The 26,173-nt window shown below is 49.8% G+C and overlaps 2 protein-coding genes across 9 annotated transcripts in view; both read left to right on the top strand.

Moving 5' to 3' along the window:
* Window positions 1-4,910, top strand: part of CHEK2 (checkpoint kinase 2) — a 32,324-nt gene extending 27,414 nt beyond the window's left edge. For 5 of the 6 annotated variants that reach the window (XM_084764291.1, XM_084764290.1, XM_084764292.1 and 2 more), the window contains exons 14-15: window positions 2,985-3,065; window positions 4,670-4,910. In XM_084764291.1, the coding sequence (XP_084620417.1) occupies window positions 2,985-3,065; window positions 4,670-4,741 (153 nt within the window). In that variant the 3' untranslated portion in view covers window positions 4,742-4,910. Of the gene's footprint in view, window positions 1-2,984; window positions 3,147-4,669 lie in introns of all 6 variants that reach the window. The other variant, XR_014775865.1, reaches the window with a different exon arrangement.
* A 2,894-nt stretch (window positions 4,911-7,804) lies between these two features.
* The window catches only part of TTC28 (tetratricopeptide repeat domain 28), a 440,803-nt gene continuing 422,434 nt past the window's right edge, over window positions 7,805-26,173 (top strand). For all 3 annotated transcript variants that reach the window (XM_084764313.1, XM_084764312.1, XM_084764311.1), the window contains exon 1: window positions 7,805-8,003. In XM_084764313.1, the coding sequence (XP_084620439.1) occupies window positions 7,920-8,003 (84 nt within the window). In that variant the 5' untranslated portion in view covers window positions 7,805-7,919. The remainder of the gene's footprint in view (window positions 8,004-26,173) is intronic.

Here is a 26,173-nt window from a genome sequence, read left to right as displayed (position 1 = left end):
CAGCCATTTTTCACCTTCACTCAAAAAAACAAAAAAACAAAAACAAAAAAACCCCAAAAAACCAAAAACCAAACCTGGGTCAGCTCCAGGAAGGCAGTGCCCCTGAGGGAACCGGCTACTTCCTGAGCCAGATGGTTATGTTGTAAAGGGTCCCGCTCTTGTTCCTGGTGGGCAAACATGCCCTTAGTGCAGGCTGTCACCTGCACCCTTTTAGTTTGCGTGACGTCTGTGTTCACACGTCCCTGTTGCTGTGAGATTTTTGTGCCAAGTTCATTTAAAGCCTGCTGCCAGAACAGGAGTGCCTGTGACTGTGAGAGATTAGTTGTTGGCTTGGAATTAATTAACAAGAGCATCCCGCAGCTTTTCTGGTAGCTGTGAGATTCTGTTCTTCAGCGTGGCCACACTTCCCTGTGAACCAGGCAGCTGCAGCTCTTCCCCCAGGGTTCTCTGTTTTGAGAACACCTCGGAAAAGCAAGCTTCCCTGCTCTCCTGGGCTCCGGAAGAGTGTCCCCTTTCTCTCTTGCAGCCCTCTGCACCTCAGATCTGCTCAGACCAGCTCAGGTTAAGAACAGCAGATCAAGCCAGGTGTGGTGGCGCATGCCTTTAATCCCAGCGCTCAGGAGGCAGAGGCAGGTGGATCGCTATGAGTTCGAGGCCAGCCTGGTCTACAAAGTGAGTCCAGGACAGCCAAGGCTGCACAGAAAAACGCTGTCTCAAAAAACCAAAACCAAAAACAAAAACAAAAAAAAAAACCCAAAAACAAAACCCAAAAACCCCACAACAGATCCATAAGAGAAGGAGGGCAGCTGGGCCAGAGGGACGGCTCCCCAGGTCCAGCACGGGTCCCCAGAAGGCACATGGTGGAAGGAAAGTGCTGACTCCTGAAAGTTGTCCTCTGGTTCCACAAACATGTACATAAGATAAATGATAAATGCAGTAAAATGTTAAAAATAAAAAGGGAGGAGGATGGGGAGAGAAAGAAAAAAGGACAGAACAGATATATGTGTTTTGGGTGTTGCCTTGGAAACATGATCCTCCTCCTGGAAGAAATGGGTCAGATGATTTAGTGTTTACTGGACCACACAGATCTGAAAGTAGCAAGGGCCTTGGAGACAGGCATGTGGAAACAAAAGTGTCCTTGCGTATGGGGATTTAACTTTGATGAAAAAGAGAAACGCACCCCTTGGCTCTTTTCATTTGCCTTAATAGGGCAGCTTCCGGGGTCCAAATAGAGGCAAACGTACTGTGTTGGCTTTCTGTGTTAGCTCTGGGGAAAAAGCATGGAGCTGGCCAGTGCGGCCTAGCAACAGGGTTTATATTTGCCTGAGATGTAAGAGTCAGTGTAGCCCGTTTTGCTTGAACTTGTCTCAGAAGAAATGTGCTGCTCACAAGAAGGAAACTGGGAAGCTCAGCTCTGGCCCTGGGTAGACACTTTCTTGGAAAAGCAGCGTGGGCACGGGGTGAGGGGGGCAGGGTGCAGGGTGTCTAAACATCTGCTAATGGTGATGAGGTTGGATCTGCGGGAAAGTCTCACAGTTTGGGGGACTCTGAATCCCCGTCTCTGCTTTGTTGTTAGCTGCGTGTGGCTGTGGGGTAGGTATCCTTCACATTCCGCCTGCTTCGCTTTTACTAAAGTAGAAGACTCTTCCTGCTTGCCTCTGCAGGATAGTGTAACTTAGACACCACAGATTTACAGATAAATCTTGCTACTTGTGCTAATGTTGAGAGACTCATCTTCCTGTTAGCTGATGGCTTGTGACTGTGATGCAAGTAGGCACAGGCCATTCTGGATGCACCAAGCCAGGAGCAGGACCTTTGTGCTGTTAGCTTTCTGTTATGTAACACACCTAGATAAGTGGACTTGGAGAAAAGGGTCATTTTGGTTGAGTTTGGGGGTGTTTAAGCCCACGACTGATAGGAGAAAAGAGAGGACGAGGCTCAGTGCATGAAGATCCGAGAGGGCGGGAGTGCAGACTGCTCTGAAGCTCATAGTCTGGTTAGCTCGACTGTACACAGTGGTGGGCAAGAGACTCTTGTTAAACAAGATGGAAGGTGAGGACTGACACCCAAGGTTGACCTCGGACCTCCAAGTGCATGCTGGGAAGATTTGTTTTATTTTTATATTTATTTATTTATTTATTTATTTATTTATTTATTGTGTGTGTGTGTGTGTGTGTGTGTGTGTGTGTGTGTGTGTGTGCGCGCGCGTGCAGTGCCTGAGGAGTCCAGAAGAGAGGTCAGGTCTCCTGTTGTTGGAGTCACAGGTACTTGGACATTGCTTGATGTTGGGCTTCTGCAAGAGCTGATCATCTTGGTGGATGTTTTGTGTTTCTGAGAACGGAGCGGTGCCAGGCTGCCTCTCGGGGCTTCCACAGTCCAGGCCCTGAACCCCATGGGATTTTACCTTGAGGGAAGTGGGAGCTAGTTACGCACCTAGCCGCAAAGTTCTCCCTGCTATGCCCTGCTGCTCCACCTGTCTCCCCTGGTGCCTGGGATACCTCTAATGTTTGCTCCTGTTTATTGCTGTCTTTTCTCATGAGGTTTGGGCCTGAGGGTTTGTAGGCTTACGGTCCTTCTGTCAACTTGCTGGGCACTTGCTGTGTGAATTCCCTAGGTTTGGGTGGCCTGCCTACTTGGCTTTATGAGGGGAGGGTTTGGTTCTGTGAGGACTCGGGGCACAGTGTCAACTCTATGTTCTGGCCTTCTGACTGCTGTCCCTCACAGTCTGCTGCTGCCTCTGAACTGAGGGTCTGGCTCTCTGGTCAGCTGAGAGCTTGTGACCCTTCAGTGTGATTTAGCCAGTGCTGCCTGAGCACTGACTGCTCTGAGAAGGCAGAGGTGAGCAGTCGTGGCCCCGTCATTAGGAAACTTCAGCAGGGGCATGAGGCTTGCGGTCAGCTTGGCAGCCTTGGACATTACCTGTCACTCTAGGAGCTTGCTTTTCCTCATACACAGCTTATCTATGCTTCTTGATTTCTTCACAGGATGAGTACATGAAGAAAAAATTTCAGGATCTACTGGTGCAGGAAAAGAACTTGCCGACCCTCGCCCTGGCGCCTGCCGAGGTATTCTGATGACTGTTCTCTAGACTAGAATTAAATTGCTGATGAGCAAGTCTGCTGACTGAAGAGTCTGTGGAGTGGCAGGTGCTTAACATTTAAAAAAAGGGTTAATGACAGACTTGGTGACGCATCCATATAATCTCAGCATTTAGGAGGCTAAGACAGGCCATTGAATCTCAACAGAGGCAGGAGGGTTGGGAGTCATGGGCCAGCTTGGTCTACATAGTATAGTGGAGTGGCCACTTACTTTCTGCTTGCTGGCCGTCCTCGGGATGGGCCCTGCGGCCGTGTGCTGCTTACACAGGCCCTCCAGCCTGAGCTGTTCTGCTCTTTGTTTTCATAAATCCCTGCAACGCTGGAGGATTTAGTAGTGCAGCGTGTGGAATGAGCAGGAGTAGTAGACGGGGCTTGTTGACCCAAAGTCCTTTTTGTTTGTTTGTTTGTTGTTTTTTTTTTGTTTGTTTGTTTTTTTCTGAGACAGGGTTTCTCTGTGTAGCCTTGGGTATCCTGGACTCACTTTGTAGAACAGGCTGGCCTCGAACTCATAGCAATCCACCTGCCTCTGCCTCCCGAGTACTGGTTTTGTCTTTTACAGTTTTTGTTATTGGTACTAGTGAGTGATAACGGGTTTTATTGTGGCAATTTCTTCTTTGGGGGGGGGGGGTGGGCCGGTTTGGGTTTTTTTGAGACAGGGTTTCTTGTGTAGTCCTGGCTGTCCTGGACTCGCTTTGTAGACCAGGCTGGCCTCGAACTCACAGCGATCCACCTGCCTCTGCCTCCTGAGTGCTGGGATTAAAGGCGTGCACCACCAAGCCCGGCTGTAGTTTTATTCTTTTAAAGTTCTTTGTTAGTATAAGCTAGTGTGTTTGTTCCTTCCTGTCCGGTCTTACTTTGTTCCATGATCTTGCTCCTTAATCCTCAGTATTCTTTATTGGTTTTATAAACAGGAAAACAAACGGTGACTGAAAAGATTATTGTTCCCGTGAGACAGCAAAACTTGAGACTGTGAGGGAGATTAGGTCCCCAGCACCCACTGCTGGGTTAGTGCATGGTGAACGCTGCCTTTAGCACTGAGGCGTAACAGTGTGAGGAGACAGTGACCGAGTGAAGCCAGTGCTGTTGGCTGCACTCCACGTCAGATGCTCTGCAGCCTACATGGAATCACATTCTGAGGAACTTGTCTAAAGTTGGAGGTGTTTTAAATAAAAAGTGCATTTAATAATCCCACCCCGTGTAGCACAATATAGTGTGTGCGCTCCCCGGTGGCCCTGGCCCTGGGCTGGGTGGAGCTCTGCTGTCTGACATCACGCCTCACCCAGAATTTTGCTAGATAGGGGAAAGGTCCAATTTTGAATTGGCTTTTGTATCACTGTAAGACTTGAAGAAAAAAGAAAAACCACTGCATCCATTAGTGATTAGAGATCACCAAAGAGTAGATGAGCATCTTGCTTCCAGAGGTGTGGTAGGAGGAGTCGGTTGTCATGACAACTAGTGGTTCTTGGTCCTTGCCACTTCCCATTAGATGCCCCCAGTTTACTGAACTGTCAGGAGCTTTGATAGAAGCCATGATTTTCTTTTGAACACTTCTTCCTTTGCTTTGCTTCCAGCCTTCTAGTCGAAAGCGGCCCTTGGAACTACAAGGGGAAGATGCTGTGAGCACGAAGCGCCTGGCCATGTGACACTGCTGTGAGCACTGCCTCCTTTCACACTGCTGCTGGCTTTTCAAAACACCAGGCCTTTTTTTTTTTTTTTAGGCTATATAGTTTTTAAAAATTTAGTCTATATTTTAATGATGGGAACAGTTGCTTTTCCATCACTGTACACAATTAAAAACCTTGTGGAAATTGACCTCTGGGCTTATATTTCATGAGTTTATTTAGATGAATACTTTTCTTTTTATTTAAAAAAATGTTAGGGGGCTGTGTTGACAGATGGTTTGGTGGTGAAGAACACTTTGTAGACCAGGCTGGCCTCGAATTCAGAGAGCTGCTTGCCTGTGCCTCTTGAGTGCCATCACCACCCAGCCTAAATATTTTTTAAGGGTTTTATATATATATATATTTAAGACAGGGTTTCTCTGTGTAGTCTTGGCTGTCTTAGGCTTGCTTTGTAGACCAGGCTGGCCTCAAACTCACAGTGACCCACCTGCATCTGTCTGGTTTTTTTTTTTTTTTTAAAGAGACAGGGTTTCTCTGTGTAGCCCTGGCTGTCTTAGGCTTGCTCTGTAGACCAGGCTAGCCTTGAACTCACAGAGATCCACCTGCCTCTGCCTCCCTGAGTGCTGGGATTAAAGGTGTGTGCCAACACTCCCAGATTAAAGATTTCTTTTTATTTTATATGAGTAGTGCCTGCACAGATGTACATAGAAGAGGCTGTAAGGCCTCTGGAATTGGACTTACAGATGCTTTTTTTAAAAATATGGAACAGATCTCGAGGTGGTGGTGCACACCTTTAATCCCAGCACTTGGGAGGCAGAGGCAGGCAGATCGCTGTGAGTTCGAGGCCAGCCTGCCTGGTCTACAAAGCGAGTCCAGGACAAGCAAGGCTACAACACAGAGAAACCCTGTCTCGAAAAAACCAGCCAACCAGCCAAACAAACAAAAAATATGGAACAGATGATTCTTGGTTTTGTTTTGTTTTGTTTTTTGAGACAAGGTTTCTCTGTGTAGCTTTGGCTGTAGACCAGGCTGGCCTCGAACTCACAATGATCCGCCTGCCTCTGCCTCCCAAGTGCTGGGATTAAAGGTGTGCGCCACCACCGCCTGGCGGAACAGATGATTCTTGAACCCAAGTTCTCAGCAAGAGCAACAGGTGCTTTAACTGCTGAGTCATGGGGCAGCTCTGTAGCTAACCCTAAAGGGCTATAAACCTGGAATTGCCACAAGTAACAGAGGCTTCTTACAGACCCTAAGGCTGGCTGTAACAGAGGCTTCTTACGGACCCTAAGGCTGGCTGCCATGCTGCCCTTGGATGTGTAGAAATGGAAACGCTGTTGGTGGCCTACACTTTACCTCATGAAGAGTGGAATTTGTGTCAGGACTACGTATGGCTGGAATTAGTAGGCACAGGGACACGGGCAGTTCTAATAGCAGCTTCTGTCAGATTCTGTCCCTTTGCTGGTTGATGACAGGCCACACTGTAGCTTCCTGGCCAGGCTGTTGGTCCAGCACTGCGTTTCAGAAGCCCTTTACCAAGGCGAACAGCTTTTCCTGTGAGGGGAGGTTTGGGGTTTCCCTGGGGAGGCTTGAGGTTTGGCTGGTCCATTGCAGAGGGCTAGTGGGAATTCAGGTGGTTGGAATATTTAAGGCAGTGAAGGTAAGGAAGACAAGAAAGAGGGCGCCAAGACGGTGCATGGCACTTCGAGAGCCTGGCATTGCATATGCATTGTTTATTTTTAAATTGTGCTTTGGTGTTTCGCCTGCATGTATGTGTGAGGGTGTCAAGATCTCTTGGAATTTGAATTACTGACTGTTGTGAGTTGCCATGTGGTTGCTGGGAATTGAACCCCGGACCTCTGGAAGAGCAGTCAGTGCTCTTAACCTCTGAGCCATCTCTCCAGCCTGTGTGTAGGCGTTATTTTTCTCACCCGGAAGAAAAAGTCTAGCTACATTGAACATTGAACATTGCGGAAATCAAGTCTGTCTGGACTTCCTGACAAGTTCATGTTTTTTTTTTTACAAGTTCATGTTTTTGTTTGCTTTAGTTTTTGATACAAGGTTTCTCGGTAACCCTGTATCCCTGACTTTCCGGGAACTGCCTCTGCCTCTCTGCTGAGATTAAAAGCACCATCATTTCTCGATATAAATTCATAGTTTTGTTTTTTCTTTTTAATTTTTATGTGCACTGGTGTTTTATCTGCACGTTTATCTGTGTGAGGGTGTCAGGTCTCCCCAGAACTAGGGTTGCAAATAGTTGTGTGTTGCCATATGGGTGCTGGCAATCGAACCCCGGTTCTCTGGATGAGCCATCTCCCCAGCCCCAAGTTAATAGTTTGGTTTTTTTGTTTGTTTTTGGTTCTTCGAGACAGGGTTTTTCTGTGTAGCCTTGGCTGACCTGGACCCGTTTTGTAGACCAGGCTGGCCTCGAATTCAGAGATCTGCCTGCCTCTGCCTCCTGAGTGCTGGGATTACAGGCGTGCACCACTGCGCCCTGCTTAAGTTCATAGTTTTTTTTTAACGAGACGTTTTTAAAGACCTTTTTTGTTGTTTTTGTTTTTTTCAAGACGGTTTCTCTGTGTAGCCTTGGCTGTCCTGGACTCACTTTGTGGACCAGGCTGGCCTTGAGCTCACAGCGGTCCACCAGCCTCTGCCTCCCTAGTGCTGGGATTAAAGGTGTGCGCCACCACTCCCGGCTAAAGACCTTTTTTTTAAAAAGGCGTTGCACCTTTCCTAGGGATCCCTCGGTTCTTGGCCGCTCACAACACAAGATCTGGCCTCCAGAGAAGCACCCGGTGGGGACGAGGCGCCGGGCACTCGGATGCAGGAGATTCGGTCCTCACTGGACAAGGGAGAGCTCGGGCCGACCGGGCCTTGCGCGCCTGCACGCTCTGTGTCGCCGACACGGGCCCCGCGTGGTGCCCTCCGGGTGGTCCGCAGTGCGGCGGGCGGCGGCGCGGAGCCGGGAACAGCGGCCGGGCGGGTTTCGGGAGGGCGCGGGGCCGGGGACGCGCTTGCGCGGTGGGTGCGAGCTGGCCCGGTGCGCGCGCGCGCGCGTGCGCGGACGGAGAGGGCGGGGGCGCTCGGCGGCGCGCGGCAGGCACGGCAGGAACATGGCGCGCGGGAGCGGCGCGCGCGCCTAGCTGGCGGGACCGTTAGCTCTAGGCAGACGCCGCCGCCGCCGCCGCCGGGCCCCGCGGGGATGGAACAGCCGCTGCCTCTGGCGCCCGAGCCGGCCTCGGCGCGGAGCCGCAGGCGGCGGGAGCCCGAGTCTCCGCCGGCGCCGGTGAGTGTGCGTGAGCGGGGCGCGGGCCGGGAGACTTTCTTTGTGAAACTCCGTCGGTGCGAGCCGGGGCCGGGCCTTGGCGCCTGGCGAGTGACCGGGAGGCGGAGGTCCCCTCCGCCCGCTCCTTAGGGTTCGAGCCCCCGCAGCGCACCGTTGGGCGGCCCCTTTCCATCGCCTGCCTGCCTCAGTTTCCACGGCCGTGTGCCTGTGCCTGGGGCTTGGAATGCAGCGGGCACCTCCTGTCCCGCACCTCCTCTTCCTCGACCCCGCCCCCTCGGAGCGGGACGGGTGTGGTGGGGGGCTCACCCGAGCCCACCGCGCGGCTGTGGGGTGACTCTGCCAGGAGGCTCAGGTGTTGCTAGCCCAGGTGTGTGTGGTTGGTAGGCAGCGGGCAGCAAGGTTGTCGGTGCGTCACCCACCCCCAAAGCCCCGGCAGATACTGGAGAGCTTCAGGTCCACCTGGGCTTCGCAGTGTCGGTTTGGGTGTGTGTGTCAGAGTGAAGGATGGTGAGCAACATGGGTTTTGCCTGGCTGGAGTAGTCCGGCCGGTCCCCGTGCACTCTGGGTGTGTTTTTAAGCCACCAACTAGCCAGGGTGTAGAAATAACCGGGAGCACTTTATTAAAACAGGCCACACACTACACCAGGAGGGCGCACGCACAACGTGGTTTCTCCTGAGGCACGGAAAGAGATCTTAACATTTTTAGCAAGCTCTCGAAGTTGTGACTCCGGGAGTTGGGCGAGCTGTAAGGTGTCCAGTAAACATACAATTTTCCTTGCACATAGTAGATGCTCAGTAAATATCTGTAGGGCTGAATGACCCCGGAGTCGCAGTTTAGGAGCCCTTGAGACACTTCAGGTGCTTTTTGAGATAAAAACAGCCTGTGTGATTTTTTCTCAACACACAGGTTAACTTCTCTGACTGTTTACAATGTGATCTTCCCAGTGTGCTTTAGTGGAAAACAAGATACAACGTATATGTTGATTAGTGTCAGCTCTGTATATCCTGGCTACACTTAAAATGTATCATTTTGCGCTGGAGAGATGGCTCAGCAGGTAAGAGCACTGTCTGGTCTTCCAGAGGACCCAGGTAGCTCACAACTGTAACTCCAGTTCCAGGGGATCTGACATCTTCAAACAGATAGACAGGCAGGCAAAGCTCCAGAGTACATGGAAAAAAGATAGCTGCGCTCAGGAGGCAGAGGCAGGTGGATCACTGTGAGTTTGAGGCCAGCCTGGTCTACATAGTGAGTTCCAGGACAGCCAGGGCTACACAGAGAAACCCTGTCTGAAAGAAACAAAACCAAACCAAAATAGTATTTGAGGGCATTAATCTTCTAGGATTTAGTTTTTTTTTTTGAGACAGGTAAACATTTACATTTTCTTTTAAAATTAATTTTCTTATGTATTTGAGTGTTCTGTTTGTATAGTTGTACAGGCTGCAGAGCTGGAACAGGCATTGGATCCCGTCTGGAGTTACACATCTTGTGAGCCACAAACTGGGCGCTGAGAACCGAATGCTGGCCCTTTGCAAGCGCAGCCAGTGGGTTGGACCGAGTTATCTCCTCAGCACCAATATTCACATTTTCATCTAAGCAAAACTGGGTTATTACTTATTCAGGAAAGTCGACAGTCGCTTTTTCGTAGGTTTTTGGTTTGCTTTGTTTTGCTTTCCAGTACAATTGTTAGATGCGGCGGGTGGGCGTTCTCCTCCGTGCAGCTGATTTCACTTCAGTAGGGTTTTCAGTAAATGGAGACTTGAAGTCCAAGAAAGAACTGTTGGAGCTGCGATCACACCTGGGGGAGCAAGCTGAAGAATGAAATGGTGCGGCCTCTAGATGTGCTGGAGTGTATGGCCTTGTTCTTAAGCTGTCTTTACCATTGTGGAGCTGGCCCAGGGCTCAGAGGCCTTAGGATTGGGGAGCTGGCCCAGGGCTCAGAGGCCTTAGGATTGGGGAGCTGGCCCAGGGCTCAGAGGCCTTAGGATTGGGGAGCTGGCCCAGGGCTCAGAGGCCTTAGGATTGGGGAGCTGTCTCAGTGGTCAGAGGCCTTAGGATTGGGGAGCTGGCTCAGTGGTCAGAGGCCTTAGGATTGGGGAGCTGGCTCAGTGGTCAGAGGCCTTAGGATTGGGGAGCTGGCTCAGTGGTCAGAGGCCTTAGGATTGGGGAGCTGGCTCAGTGGTCAGAGGCCTTAGGATTGTGGAGCTGGCTCAGTGGTCAGAGGCCTTAGGATTGGGGAGCTGTCTCAGTGGTCAGAGGCCTTAGGATTGGGGAGCTGGCTCAGTAGTCAGAGGCCTTAGGATTGGGGAGCTGGCTCAGTGGTCAGAGGCCTTAGGATTGGGGAGCTGGCTCAGTGGTCAGAGGCCTTAGGATTGGGGAGCTGGCTCAGTGGTCAGAGGCCTTAGGATTGGGGAGCTGGCTCAGTGGTCAGAGGCCTTAGGATTGGGGAGCTGGCTCAGTAGTCAGAGGCCTTAGGATTGGGGAGCTGTCTCAGTGGTCAGAGGCCTTAGGATTGGGGAGCTGTCTCAGTGGTCAGAGGCCTTAGGATTGGGGAGCTGTCTCAGTGGTCAGAGGCCTTAGGATTGGGGAGCTGTCTCAGTGGTCAGAGGCCTTAGGATTGGGGAGCTGGCTCAGTAGTCAGAGGCCTTAGGATTGGGGAGCTGTCTCAGTGGTCAGAGGCCTTAGGATTGGGGAGCTGTCTCAGTGGTCAGAGGCCTTAGGATTGGGGAGCTGGCTCAGTGGTCAGAGGCCTTAGGATTGGGGAGCTGTCTCAGTGGTCAGAGGCCTTAGGATTGGGGAGCTGGCTCAGTGGTCAGAGGCCTTAGGATTGGGGAGCTGGCTCAGTGGTCAGAGGCCTTAGGATTGGGGAGCTGGCTCAGTGGTCAGAGGCCTTAGGATTGGGGAGCTGGCTCAGTAGTCAGAGGCCTTAGGATTGGGGAGCTGTCTCAGTGGTCAGTGGCCTTAGGATTGGGGAGCTGGCTCAGTGGTCAGTGGCCTTAGGATTGGGGAGCTGTCTCAGTGGTCAGAGGCCTTAGGATTGGGGAGCTGTCTCAGTGGTCAGAGGCCTTAGGATTGGGGAGCTGTCTCAGTGGTCAGAGGCCTTAGGATTGGGGAGCTGGCTCAGTGGTCAGAGGCCTTAGGATTGGGGAGCTGGCTCAGTGGTCAGAGGCCTTAGGATTGGGGAGCTGTCTCAGTGGTCAGAGGCCTTAGGATTGGGGAGCTGTCTCAGTGGTCAGAGGCCTTAGGATTGGGGAGCTGGCTCAGTGGTCAGAGGCCTTAGGATTGGGGAGCTGGCTCAGTGGTCAGAGGCCTTAGGATTGGGGAGCTGTCTCAGTGGTCAGAGGCCTTAGGATTGGGGAGCTGGCTCAGTAGTCAGAGGCCTTAGGATTGGGGAGCTGTCTCAGTGGTCAGTGGCCTTAGGATTGGGGAGCTGGCTCAGTGGTCAGTGGCCTTAGGATTGGGGAGCTGTCTCAGTGGTCAGTGGCCTTAGGATTGGGGAGCTGTCTCAGTGGTAAGATGATTTCTCTGCAAGCACGAGGGCCTGAGTTCTACCCATAGTTCCCACTTAGGTTCCTGCCAGGGAGTGTGGCCCAGTGACCCCAGGAGCTAGAGCAGGTGGTGGCAGGTGGTGTTCGCTCTGCAGCCTGTCTGCAACAGGGGGCTTAAGTCAAAAGTACGGTGGAGCTGGTGGGGGTGACACATGTCTGTAATCCCAGCGTTCAGCATATAGAGGCAGGCAGATCTCTTGTGAGTTTGAGGACAGCCTGGTCAACATAGAGAGTTTCCGACCAGCCATACACGCATGCATGTATATATATGTGTGCAAGTGTGTGTATGTGTGTACATGTATGTGTGTATATGTGATTGTGTGGGTGCATGTGTGTATGTGTGTGTCTGTGTGCAGGTGTGTACATGTGCATTATGTCTGTAGTTGGCTTGTGTCTGTGTGTGGAGGCTAAAGGTTGGTGTTTAGTGTCTTTATTCTTTTTTATTAGTATTTATTTTGAGACAAGGTATTTTAGTCAGTGTTCTATTGCTCTGAAGAGACCCTATGACCACTGCAGCTCACATGAAAGAAAGCATTTAGCTGGGGCGTGTGTACAGTTCCCAGCTTTAGCCCGTAGGAAGACACGGCATCGGAGAGAGCGCTGAGTAGGAAGACACAGCATTGGAGAGAGCGCTGAGTAGGAAGACACGGCATCGGAGAGAGCGCTGAGTAGGAAGACACGGCATCGGAGAGAGCGCTGAGTAGGAAGACACGGCATCGGAGAGAGCGCTGAGTAGGAAGACACGGCATCGGAGAGAGCGCTGAGTAGGAAGACACGGCATCGGAGAGAGCGCTGAGTAGGAAGACACAGCATCGGAGAGAGCGCTGAGTAGGAAGACACGGCATCGGAGAGAGCGCTGAGTAGGAAGACACAGCATCGGAGAGAGCGCTGAGTAGGAAGACACGGCATCGGAGAGAGCGCTGAGTAGGAAGACACGGCATCGGAGAGAGCGCTGAGTAGGAAGACACGGCATCGGAGAGAGCGCTGAGTAGGAAGACACGGCATCGGAGAGAGCGCTGAGTAGGAAGACACGGCATCGGAGAGAGCGCTGAGTAGGAAGACACGGCATCGGAGAGAGCGCTGAGTAGGAAGACACGGCATCGGAGAGAGCGCTGAGTAGGAAGACACGGCATCGGAGAGAGCGCTGAGTAGGAAGACACGGCATCGGAGAGAGCGCTGAGTAGGAAGACACGGCATCGGAGAGAGCGCTGAGTAGGAAGACACGGCATCGGAGAGAGCGCTGAGTAGGAAGACACGGCATCGGAGAGAGCGCTGAGTAGGAGAGACACGGCATCGGAGAGAGCGCTGAGTAGGAAGACACGGCATTGGAGAGAGCGCTGAGTAGGAAGACACGGCATCGGAGAGAGCGCTGAGTAGGAAGACACGGCATCGGAGAGAGCGCTGAGTAGGAAGACACGGCATCGGAGAGAGCGCTGAGTAGGAAGACACGGCATCGGAGAGAGCGCTGAGTAGGAAGACACGGCATCGGAGAGAGCGCTGAGTAGGAGAGACACGGCATCGGAGAGACCGCTGAGAGTTCTACTTTTGTATCTGAAGGAGAAGAGAGCCACTGGGCCAGGCGCCCGGTGACACACTACCTCCAGCAAGGCCACAGCTCAGCCTAGTCCTTTGGAGGAGTGCCCCTCTGGTGGCCAAGCAGTCACACTGTGAGCTGTGCGGTCTCACTCCAGGCCTTGGGCATCCGACCAGGCTGGACTCAGGACCACCAGCCTCGGCCTCCCGAGCGCCAAGACAGACTAGTGTAGTTTTTGAGGCGTGGTCTCTTGCTGAACCTGGAGCTTGAGTTTTGACTAGTCCCCAGACCCGTCTCCGCTCTCCACAGGGCTAGCCATGCCTAGCTTTTATGTGGCTTTGGGGGACCCTGACTCAGCCCCATTAAAGGCAATTTTTAAACTTCCACTTGTGTTCTCAGCCAGATTCTCTTAGAAATCTGCTGCACACCTGTGATCCCAGCACTCGGGAGGCAGAGGCAGGGGGATCGCTGTGAGTTCAGGGCCAGCCGGGCCTACAAAGCAAGTTCAGGACAGCAAAGGCTACACAGAGAGACCCTGTCTCAAAAAAACAAAACAAAAGGAAAGTGAGCAGATTATGCAACTTCACGTCCGAGTGCCCTGATGAGTGGGGCATGGCGGACGGTGCAGGCCGCAGAGACAGGTGCAGGCCGCAGAGACAGGTGCAGGTGGGTCTGGTGTAAGCTGGACAATAACCTGCTCTGTGTAGCCAGTTCAGATCAGCCAGCACTATGCAGTGAGGCCCTGTCTCGAAAGAAAGCTAAGCTCTGCTTTATTTTTAGAAGGACTTGGAGACATTTTCATGTTTGTAAAAACTAGATGACGTATGCTGTCAAGACAAGCGAGAAGTTTTAAAAGCTTGAAGTACTTTTACTTAGTTTATTTCTGGGTCCTTTTCTACCCTGCTGTGGGGATTCTGGGAAGTATGTCTGTCCCAACTTCGCGTCATGGAGCTGGGGAAGTGAGCTCAGAGTTCAGGGCCCACTAGGGCCACTGTGGTGAACATCAGTTCCCCGACTTCCATGAGTGCGTGCCTTACCTGGACGGCCAGTGATACTTCTGGTCTCCTGAAAGTCATACCAAACAGGCCTTCATAAGAAGTCTGGTTGTCTCCTTTCCCTGCTGACCCAGGTAAAAGGATGTCAGTCCCTCAGGGAAACTGCTGGTCTGGGCCTCACTGTTCCCTGGTATGAAAGACCAACTGGAGAGAGCAAAGGATAATCCCTTTATTCTTCCCCATGGAAGGCCTGAGGCGAGGAGTGGGAATTACATAGGGCCCCTCCTTCTGTTGATTAGACACCCACCCATCATTTCTTCATTTCTCAAAGTGTCTCCTGAAGGAGAAGCTGGTCTCTCAGGAGGCCGCTTGTACTTTGTTTATGTCTCCCTGGCTCTCCTGTAGAGGGATGGGAGAACTGCTGTGTAGGCTCAATTTTCTTAACAATTATATTTTATTAGGAACTTATTAACCAAGAGTACCTCACTTATAACCTGACTAACCTAAACAATAGGAAAAGAAGATTAAAGAATACAATTATGAAACTGTAAGGATATCAGTTCTGAGGAACTATTCTCCTGGCATAATCAGAGGATTTCTTCTGCTGGAACCTGGAGTAACCAGAACTGGGAGCCTCAGCAGGAGCTGGTGCCCGGAAGCCTTCCCTCAAGCGGTTCTCTCTAGGAGCGTCTTGAAGTGGAGCGATGAACAGCCGAAACTATCCCAAGTCTCCAGAGGCCCCGCCTCCTGTTTTTGGCTCACATTTATACTTCCTCTCAGAATTTGTTCAAGGATGTTTTTCAGCTGGTTAACTACCAATCTCCTCCACGCGGTGGCTCGACTAATAAGGGGATAAACATCACCTGCTCTCTTGCAAGTCTTTCTCTCATCCCCTACTTGTGATCTAAACAAAAAACATGTTTATCTCTCCTTCAGTGCGGACAGTGCAGCTCTTTAGTATTTAGCAAGGTCCTAGCTCAAAGGAACTTCAAGGGGTTCTGGGTCTGTAAACTGGCTCAGGTCTGGAAATTGGTTGACAGTCCTGGTTTCCCTATTGCTATGATCAATGTAGCCTTTCTCTCACTTGTTCTAGTGTTTTCCTGCTTATTCAGATCAAATTCAAGTATAGTCATTTTCTTCCCTGTTTTGTTACTGGAAACACTGGCTGCTTAGCCAGCGCTCACGGCTCCTGTGTGTAAGCCGTCTGCACACTGCCTGTGCTGCCCAGCATGACCTGGGCCGGCACAGCATTGCTCTCCTGTGCCACCCAGCACAGCTACTGTGTTCACAATGCCGTTGCCAGTTCAGGGCTGCCACCTGGCCCCAGCCACCCTAGGGCCCAGCTGAACCCATTACATTTAATTTATCCAGTTGAGCGGCAGCTTCTGACTCTTAAGATCTGGCACGTATGACAAAGCTCTTTAGATGTGTTGGCTCCCTCACTGGTGAAGGGCATGCCCCCTGGACCCTCCCATCATAGAGGGTTTTTACAGTACGTCTGCATCAGCGTTTTAATTTCCCCGAGCCTTAAGATCTCTTGATTGACACTCGGCCAAGGGATATCAGACATCACTAGCTCCTTCTCAGTAGGGCCATCTTTTGGCAAATACTTCAGTCAACAAACCAGACAAACTTTGGGCACTTTTTAAAGAACTGTGCAAGCTCCATATTAAACCTAAAATCTCCGCTCAGTGGGCCCATATTGCTAAACTTAGCCTGGTCAGTTTAATGTTCCATTTACAATTATATCCTTAAAATTTCATCCCACACTTCTTCTTGAGTGAATTAATGAATACTATTAAGTTCTTTATATATAGCTTTATTTTTGTGTTTTTTTGAGTCAGGGTTTCTCTGTGTAGCCTTGATTGGTCTCAACTCACTTTGTAGATGAGGCTGGCCTAGAACTCCCAGAGATCCACCTGCCTCTGCCTCCCAAATTAAAATCGTGCACCACCACGCCTGGCCTAGGTTACCTGTATTTATACTATACTTTCTATCTTCCCTCTAAGAGCCTGCTTAGCCTTAAGTCTGCTTATAGGCCTAACACTGAGGGACATCACTGTTGTCTTGTTGGAAATCTCTTTCAGGAAGATCATTGTTGGCAGTACAGCTAAGATTAATGAGGTCTGATTCCCTTTGGCAAAGGTGGAGAGAGGGCAGCGTGCTGGGGCTGGAGGTGGAGAGACTACATCCTCAGTAAATAAACCCCAAGTCCTCAGCCTCTTACAGTGCTGAGAGTGAAGGTGTGCACCACCACACCCGGCTCTTGAAGTATTCTTAGCACATCTCCCTTTGACTCTTTTTGCTTGGCTGGGGCAGAGTACAGATGGATCATGACAGTTGACTATTGAAAATGTAATCAGGTAGTGACGGTGTATTGCAACTGCTGTACTGGATGTGGTGTCCCCGACTTGAGCACATTAACACACCTCCTGGTACATGGTATGCAGTTTCTGATCTAGCAAATACCTTTTGTCAGTGTCTGTCTGTGGGACATGTGGACCGTGCCACCAGGGGGACTGGCACGGAACTGGGAAGTGTAGTGTGTTCAGACCCCAGGAATCTCCAACTCCCTCGCTGTTCTGGCACATGTAACTTGGCAACCCTCAACTCTTGTGGTACTCACAGGTAGTCACGGAGCCGGCAACTGGATGCAAACAGAGCATCACCAGCATCCCAGCCACAACCAGTGGAATGCACTCACCTCTCAAGCCAACCCACTCCTCAAGGTTCACCATGGAAAAGATACACACACACACACACACACACACACACACACACACACACACACACACGGTTTCATTGTTAAGCAGGCACAAGCTGTTTCACTGAAGATTATCAGGAGTTGCTGTCTCACTAAGCTGGGACACATAAAGGGCTGTTTCGGAGAGGGCGTTTTCACTCTGAACACTCACCGCTAGACTCTGGGACCTGCCCACCCTCGCCAATCCTCCTCCCTCTTGGCAAAGGGCTGTAATTGCCAGAAAGAGCTGTAACACTCCTTGGGAAGGCCTCCTCTCTGCACCTCCATCTGGACCCAGATGCTGCAGACCCCACCTGTTTCAGACTCTGCCTCATTCTTCCTGGCTGGGTGTGCGGTAGCATCCGGATGGAGCAGAACACAGAGCCACATCTGTCCATGAGGACCACAGAACCAATTTGCTTTCATCTGGTGCAGCAGCAGTACATATTCATTGTTTTTCATATTTATTTATTTATTTATTTATTTATTTATTCATTCATTCATTCATTCATTCATTCAACAACCTGATCCCAGCCCCCTTCCTCTTCTCTCAGTCTCCTCATCATTCCCCAATCCTCCCTCTCCTTCTTAGAGAAGGGGTGGGCCCAAGGGGTACCAACCCACCCCAGTACTTCAAGCCTCAGCAGGACTAAGCACATCTTCTCCCACTGGGGTCTGACAGGGCAGCACAGCTAGGGGAAAGGGATCCAAAGGCAGGTGATGGAGTCCGAGGTGGCCGCCGCTCCCATTGTTAGGGGACCCACATGTTGACCAGGCTGCACATCTGCTACATCCAGCCTTTACATGCTCTTTGGCTGGTGGTTCAGTCTCTGTGAGCCTCCATGGACCTGTTAGTTGACCCTGTAGGTCTAATTGTGGTGTCTTTGACCCCTCCAGCTCCCTCTGTCCTCCCTCACTCTTCCACAAGACTCCCTGAGCCTCGACTATTGTTTGCCTGTGCGTCTCTGCATCTGTTCCCATCGGCTGCTGCATGAAGCCTCTCAGAAGACAGTTCTGCTAGGCTCCTGTCTGCAAGCAGAGCAGAGCATCACTAATAGTGACAGGGGCTGGGTCTCTCCCATGGGGTGGGTCTCAAGTTGGGCCAGGCATTGGTTTGCTGTTCCCTCAATCTCTGCTCCATCTTTATCCCTACACTTCTTGTAGGCAGGACGAATTTTGGGTGAAAGGTTTTATGGGTGAGTTGATGTCTCTCTCCTTCCCACCTGGCTACAGCAGGGGGGCAGGGGGTGGCTTCAGCTACCTTAGCCCTCCTTCCCCATACTACATTCTCAGCTAGGGTCACCCCCATCGACTTCTGCACCCCCCCCTTGTCCTAAAGATGCCCCCTCACCAGTTTCTGTTCTCTCTCCACCCTCACTCCCACTCTTTCCATACCTGATCCCCACTCCGCATTTATTGTTTTACATCAAGGCATATTTATTCTCCAGCCCTGTGTCATGACGTAGTTTGAAGGGTCTGGATCATCTGTCTCTTCCACACAATGTTACGGCTTCTCATTGTATTGACGCGTTATGCTGATTGAGTCAAGTGACAGAAGAGACTCAAAGCATTAGCCAGGCATGGTGGCACACGCCTTTAATCCCAGCACTCAGGAGACAGAGGCAGGTGGATCTTTATGAGTCTGAGGCCAGTCTGGTCTACACAGCGAGTCCACAACAGCCAAAGCTACACCGAGAAACCCTGTCTTGAAAAACCAAAAAAGAAAAAAAGACTCAGAGCTATAGAGTCGCTGTTATCAAAGGCTTGTTAATAGGTTGGTTTAGGGGACACGGATTCACACAAAGTAGAATTTAGGTAAGGGGGTTCTGCCCCCAAGTACCCCAAAGATGAGTAGTATGCCTGCCAGGCCTGTTAGAGATAAGCAAATGTACAATGCTAGGATGTAAATGTTCACCAAGATTGACCAGCCTGCAGGTTCATCCCTAAAGGACGTGCCTCTGTCATGCTCAAGGAGCAGCACAGGGCCACAACCAGAGTTAAGGCCCGGCCCGCCATAAAGCCCCCAGGTCTCTTCCTGAGAAAAGCGTAGTCCTGCCAGAGGGGCCAGATGGTCAGGTACATGTAAGTCAGTAAGGTTTTCTATGAGGCCCAGTTGCCCTGGCTACGTGTAGTGCGGGCTTTCCCTTCATCTCCAGGTGAATGGGCGATGCTCAGGCGGAAGGCTTATCACTTCAATTGGAGTAGCAGCCGTTTTGGACTCGTTGGTAATGCATATGCATTTCAGAGGTATGGCTTGAATAAGAACGGCCCCATGGGCTCATGGATTTGAATGCTTGCCCACCGGGGGGTGGCACTGCTAGGAAGTGTGTCACTGGGCTGGTCTTTGAGGTTTCAAATGCTCAGGCCATGCTCCGTGACTCTGCTGCCATCTGATGTGGGTGTAGGACTCGGCTCCTCTAGCACCATGTCTGCCTGCTACCAAACTTCCAGCTGTGCTTGCAGTGGACTAAACCTCTCAACCTGTGAGCAACGCCAGTTAAATGCTTTCTTTTTTAAAAATGGCCATGGCCATGGCGTCTCCTCACAGCAATAGAACATTTACTAAGACAAGATGATGGGAAATAAATGTATCTAAAATGCAAGTGCCTTCTACCTCAGTGAAAATTTTAGGAGTCCAGTGGTGTGGGATGTACAGAGATGTTCCTCGTCACAGGATATTGCGCCTTGTTAGTCACACCTATGCCCACGGAAAAAGCACAGCGCTTGTTGGGGCTGTTTGGACTCTGCAGACAGCATGTGTCACTGGGGATGTCAGCCGCCAAGTGACTCAGAAAGCTGCTAGATTTGAGTGGAATCGAAGGCCCTTCAGCAGGTTCAGGCTGCTGTACAGGCTGCTCCACCACTTGGACCACGTGATTCTGCACACAGCTGTGGCCTGCTGTTGGGCCTTAGCGGAAACTGAGCATTTGACGTGAGGTGAGGCTCCGGGTTACCACACGACTCGCCCTTCCCACTCAGGCACTATCTGACTTATCAAGCAATAACATTGGACATTATCAAGTGATCGCAGTGTCATGTGTCAGTGGGCCTACGTAGGCCCCCAGGGCATAGGCGGCTTACGTGAAGATACCCAAATGGTTATGGTTTCTCCTCTAGTTACAACACCTGCTTGTAAGCGTGCAGCCGTGGTCTCTTGGGGTGTGCGGTATGATCAGTTGATTAAGGAAGAGAAGATGAGGGTTTCTTTTACTATTGGCTCTGCACTGTCTTAAGTCACGTTTTGATGCTTGTGTCGAAGCACCATATAAGGCAATTTATAAAAGAAGGCGTTTAATTTGGGGCTCATGGTTCCGGAAGAGACTCACGGTAGAACCCATGCCCATCATAGTGGGGCACATGGGCATGGTAGGGTGGCAGGTGCTGGAGCAGGAGCCGAGAGCTCACAGTGGATCCATAAACAGGAGGTTGAGAGAGAGCTTCCTGGGAGTAGCATGGGCTTTTGAAACCTCAGAGCTCATCCCAGTGGCACACCTTCCCCCAAAGCCACACCTCCTAACCCTTCCCAAACAGTCCTACCAGCTGGGGACCCAGCATTTAAATCTGTGAGGCTATGGGAGCCGATGTCTTTCAAGCCACCATGTGCACACTGCAAGCGTCACCTGCAGTTGAACAGGTGCAGCTTCATAGCCTTTTTGGGGACAGCCCTGAAAGACTGCTGAGGAGGGAAATCTTTACAGTGGGCAGAACTTTGGGCAGTGCACATAGCTGTACATTTTGTTTAGAAGGAGAAATGGCCAGGCGTGTGACTATTTACCAGTTCGTGGGCTGTAGCCAATGGTTTGGCTCTGGTCAGGGGCTTAGAAAGAGCGTGATTGGAGCTGGTGAGAAAGAGTTTTGGGAAGAAGTATGAATCTGTATCTCTGCAGATGGGCAAAGGATGCGAACATACTCGTGCCCCATGTAAATGTTCTTGAAATGTGATGTCAGCAGAGGAGGAGCTGAGTAATCAGGCGGACAGCACGCCATGTTCTCTGGACGGGCAGCCTCCTCCACGGCTGTCCCTGTCATTTCCCGGTGGCTCCATGACCAGAGCGGCCATGGTAGAGTGATGAAGGTCAGGGATGCGGTCCACAACATGGACTCAGCACGGCTGACGTGGCTCCAGCTGTTGCCGAGTGCCCGATCTGCCAGCCGCCGAGACCAGCGCTGAGCTGCTGTGGCACATCCCTAGGGACGAAGGGTCAGTGAGCTGGTGGCAGGGCGACTACATCGAAATGCATCCTTTGTGGAAAGGACGAAGTTAAGTTGTCCCAGGTTGTATGACTCTACCTCCACGACGCTAGCGACTCTACTGAAAGACTTTCTGCCCTGAGGAGCCAGCCAGATGTTCTGTTCACAGGAGCCTCAAAAGAGAAAAGGAAAGTGGAGGAGAAGGAAGGAAGGAAAGGGTGGCCTGGGCTAAGCCTGCCTGAGCCAAGGAAGTAAACGCCTATGGGAAAATTGAAAGAGTAAAAGAAAGATTGATGAAGATGCAGTGAGATATCGAGTCTCGTCTTTGTCGTGGTGGACAGAGCTGATGTTGTCACAATGGCGGTGGTAACTGCATCCATGACTAAGGCAGCTCACACAGTGTTTAGTTTGGCTTATTGTCGCAGCGGGATAAGGACCATCACATGACCCACAGCTGGGGTGCCTGGAGCAGGATGCTGCGAGCTTCTGTCTTGAATCACAGCACAAAGCAGAGGAAGAGAGGGTGCTTGGGGTGGCATGAGACTCTGACACTTCAGTCTGCCCACAGCGCTGTGCTGCTCCAGGAGTGCTGGGCCTCCAGATAGTCCCAAATACTCAGCACCAGGGACAGAGTGCTGAACTACGTGAGCCTGTGGGGGACATTTCATTCCACCACCACATTCTGCTCCTAGTCACAGCATGATGCAAAATGCATTTAGTTGAAAGTTTCCAAAGTTCTATAGTTTTTTCACAGTTTCAACACTGCTCAAAGTCTCTTCTGTGTCTTAGTGCAATCTCTTAACTGTAACATCCTATAATATGAGAAGAGTGCATGCTTCCAAAGTATGAGAGCCTGCCGGGCGTGGTGGCGCGTGCCTTAAAGACCCAGCACTCGGCAGGCAGAGGCAGGCGGATCTCTGTGAGTTCAATGCCAGCCTGGTCTACAAAGTGAGTCCAGGTCAGCCAGGGCTGTTACACAGAGAATCCCTGTCTTGAAACACACACACACACACACACACACACACACACACACACACACACACACACACACACACACCCCAAAAAGAAAAAAGAAAGAAAAAAAAAAAGAGATCAAGTCCTGCTTGTTTTACATACTGAGTTTCGGGCCAGCCAAGACTAGAGACACCATATTGTTGTTGCTAACTTATCTGTATGGGCCTAGTAATTGTTTATTATCAGCTGCCCTGCTAGCAATCAGTCAAGACACTGACACTTGTTATATTTTCAAATAGCCTTAGGGCAGGCCAGGGCAGGGCAGACATTAATCCTCTAAACTGCTTCCCATAGTGGGGCAGGCATCCCGTGCCACCTGTTTCTAATAACTTTCATCAGGCTGCCTCCCATCCATAATCCCATATACTTGCTAATGTTCTTCATCTGGGCCGAATCCTCCATCCACGCCGCCATGTGCTTCTCCTCCATCTGACCCATGGGGGTTCCTCCTCCTCCTCCTCTTGGGACCTCCTGGGTCCCTTTCTTCTTCCCAGGATTCCTCTCTCTCTCTCTAAGTCCAGGAACCTTAGCCACACCTATCTCCTCTGCTCTGCCCAGGTGGGATGGTTTTTTATTAATCAAAAGGTGGGCCCCAGAGACAGCAAGCAGTAATTAGCATCAGAATACATGGGACTGTTCCCCAACAATTCCCCTTTTCTGTCTAAATATAAAGGCCATTCTTTTTTTTTTTTTTTTTAAAGATTTATTTATTTATTATTATGTATACAGTGCTTCTGCAAGCCAGAAGAGGGCACCATATCACATTACAGATGGTTATGAGCCACCATGTGGTTGCTGGGAATTGAACTCAGGACCTTTGGAAGAGCAGGCGGCGCTCTTAACCACTGAGCCATCTCTCCAGCCCAAGGCCATTCTTTTTATACATAGTAAGTACAGTTATGAAAAACTATAAAAACCAATAGGTAAGACTTACACACATAATGTCTAATCAAGAGGCATTTGGTAAGGTTGCAGAAAATATTATCTATTCTATCTTGGTGAGTCTGAAGTTTTGAACCTAAATCAACATCTCTTAAAGCTTCTATCAACCTAAAATATTTATCTAGACCTAAAAGTATCTTCTTAACTCTTAAACAACTAAGCTTAACTTTAAAACTATCTGGTTTTCAACCCTATCAGAGACCAGAGAAGATATAAATCTAACTGTCTGAGTAAACAGGAAGTGCAGGTTGGCAGCTTCTAAAATGAAAAAATGACAGAGACAGTTTACTGCCTGACCGGTCACCCAAAACTCTTTGTAATGTTGGAGCATCGTCTTCAGCCTTCTGGCCCAGTGTATCTGACAGACATGTTTGTGAGGCAGGGACTACTGAGGACTTTGCCTGCCCTGTCTTGGCAGAGTCTGGCCGTCGACTCTGCCTGCGTCCAAGCTTGCCCTTTTTTAGGCAGAACTTTGTCTTTGGGAGAAATGAGGACGTTTTTGTCCCATAGCTGTTTTGCCGTACTCGAAGCCATCTCCACAAGGAGGTTCTTGAATGCTCATCATCTTCTTTGTGCTAGGCTGGGTGCTGCCAGGAGTTAACCTGTCTTACTGTCAAAGAATCTTTAAAATAATAAAAACATTTTAAATGCCATGTTGTGTAGGTCTCTGAGGTTTTTGAAGGCCGTACCTAACTATAGAACTGTACTTGTTGAACCTAGCATGTGTGTTCTTGTACATGATATGATCATGACTGATCAAGTAACAGTGAACTGTATTTCTTAATTATCATAAACAGGCTGTAATAGCACTATCAAAGTATTGGAAGTAAACCATGTACTAATTGAGTTGTATATGTACAATACCTCATATTTGAGTAGAAATATAATGTGTAAAGAGAAATATTAAATTTGAATTCTATTTTAATGTATCAAAATTCAACTTATTTTGTATCAACATACAAAATTCTATATCAATGAATTAAAATTAACCTTATTTGTGAGTAACAGTTAAGGCCTTAAGTTGAGAAGCAGATTCAGTAATCTACTTTTTGTCCTGTCGTCCCTACATATCTCTGTACTCCCTTTCTTTCTTTACAACCTCTAGCTTCATATCTCTCAATGACAATGTAGATCTATAGCCCAAGAGAGCAACCGAAAGCCTACCCAACCCCCCTTTAGGGAAATGGGACGTCTTAAAGTTTCTTCAGGCTGATTTGGGGCGGAGAATACCTATGTAGAGACCCAAATAAAACTGGAAAAAAATGGTTGAACAAGCTAGGAATCGCCAGGCAGTGGTGGCCCACGCCTTTAATCCCAGCACTTGGAAGGTAGAGGCAGGTGGATCGCTGTGAGGTCGAGGCCAGCCTGGTCTATAAGAGTCCAGGACAGCCAAGGCTACACAGAGAAACTCTGTCTTGAAAAACCAAAAACCAAAAATAAAAAACAAGCTAGGAATCGTGTTTGTGGTCCAGTCTCTAAATGATGAGAAATTCTAGGCTTAATATAAGTCCTGTGTGGGCCAGGCAGTGGTGGCGCACGCCTTTAACCCCAGCACTTGGGAGGCAGAGGCAGGTGGATTGCTGTGAGTTTGAGGCCAGCTTGGTCTATGAAGCAAGTCCAGGACAGTAAAGGCTACGCAGAGAGACCCGTCTCAAAAAACCAAACCAAACCAAACCAAACAAAAAATAAGTCCTGTGTGGGACAGTCTGAAATGCTGGACCAATGGGGACCGCGAGCCGTCTTTGAAGCTGTCCTTTTCTGATGAGGAACCACAGCCAAAGCACTTGGGACTGGAACATGAGGGATGCAGGATTTCAGCGTCTCAGCATGCTGGAGGCCTGAATCCTTTCAGGTCTGATCCAGCATCTGTGTCCGGTTCTTTAATTTTGTTTTGTTTTGTTTTGTTTTTTCGAGACAGGGTTTCTCTGTGTAGTCTTAGCTGTCCTGGACTCACTTTGTAGACCAGGTTGGCCTGGAACTCACAGCGATCCGCCTGCCTCTGCCTCCCGAGGGCTGGGATTAAAGGCGTGCGCCACCACGCCCAGCCGGTTCTTTAATTTTGAAAACATATAATTTCTCACAAGCATTATACAGTTCTAAAACTATGAATGCACTGTGTGTGCAGGATGCACAGAGCATTAAGGCTGGTTCTCTGCTCTTTGTATGAGCAGAGGAAAGACACGAGTAAATCTGCATGCCTCAGGCAGTCTCACAGCTATTCCCATGTGGTGGGATTAGCAGTGTAAGTTAACTGCTTGTTCTGCAGTTTGAATTCATGTAAACATAAACTTTAAGTTAGCAGTCTCTGTTTTATCCAGCCCTGTTTGATTTTGACCTCTTTGAAAGATGAAATATAATGTCACCATTAGCAGTGAACATACAGTTACCATCATATTGAAATGAGAACAAGATTGTATAGTTCTAAATGCCCTTCTCTGGGCCCTGTGGCGCGTGATATGTAGGCCAGGCCGCTCCCTGTCTCCCGAGAGAATGCTTCATGTTGTAGAGACAAGCTGGTTGCCCTGAGCAGATGAAAAAGGCATTAAGCGTTAAATAACTTTATATAAACTCTCATTTTATTCTAGGGTTTATGTATATCGTGGGCATCTTGTACCTGGCTTTTCACGTTTGTTGCGGGTGGTTTTGTCTCAGCCTTTCTCGACGGGAGCCATGCAGCTTCATGTCTGTCTTCCCGCCCAACCTTGGTCTTTACTTTTACCAACAAACTATATTTCTTAGGCCAATTTACCCTTTGGCACCATATCTTCTGTGGACGTTCCACAGGAGATTGGCTGGCCTTTTCAAAAGCATTTTCATCACTTTTTTATAACATAAACCTCAGATTGATGTGTCTCCATCCTTTAGATCAGTAAGCACATAGAATCCATTGTTAAGAAAAAGGAACTTACACAGTAAATTTAAGGAAAAAATTTCAGTTTAAAATTTTTTAAGGCTGTTTCTCTTATCAGCAGGAGCCACGTCCTGTGGTGGCCAGGTTGTTCCCCAGGCTTTGCTTTCCCCAGGCGTTGGGATTAAGGACTAGTGTCATTACAGTCTTGTTTGCTTCATCTCAGTTTAGTCAAAATCTTTAGAAATCTCAGCAAAAATCAAGCAAGGAAACAGGAAAATTCTAAGCCTTGAGTCAGTTGTGCCAATTTAGGCTTCAGTTAGTGAAATCCTGTCTGCCATTCCTTGGAATTTAGCT

This window comes from Acomys minous (genome assembly GCF_964271855.1).
Source record: "Acomys minous genome assembly, chromosome: 16".
NCBI lineage: Eukaryota > Metazoa > Chordata > Mammalia > Rodentia > Muridae > Acomys > Acomys minous.
Note: the sequence above shows the minus strand (reverse complement) of the source record. Positions and strands in the feature narration are given on the sequence as shown.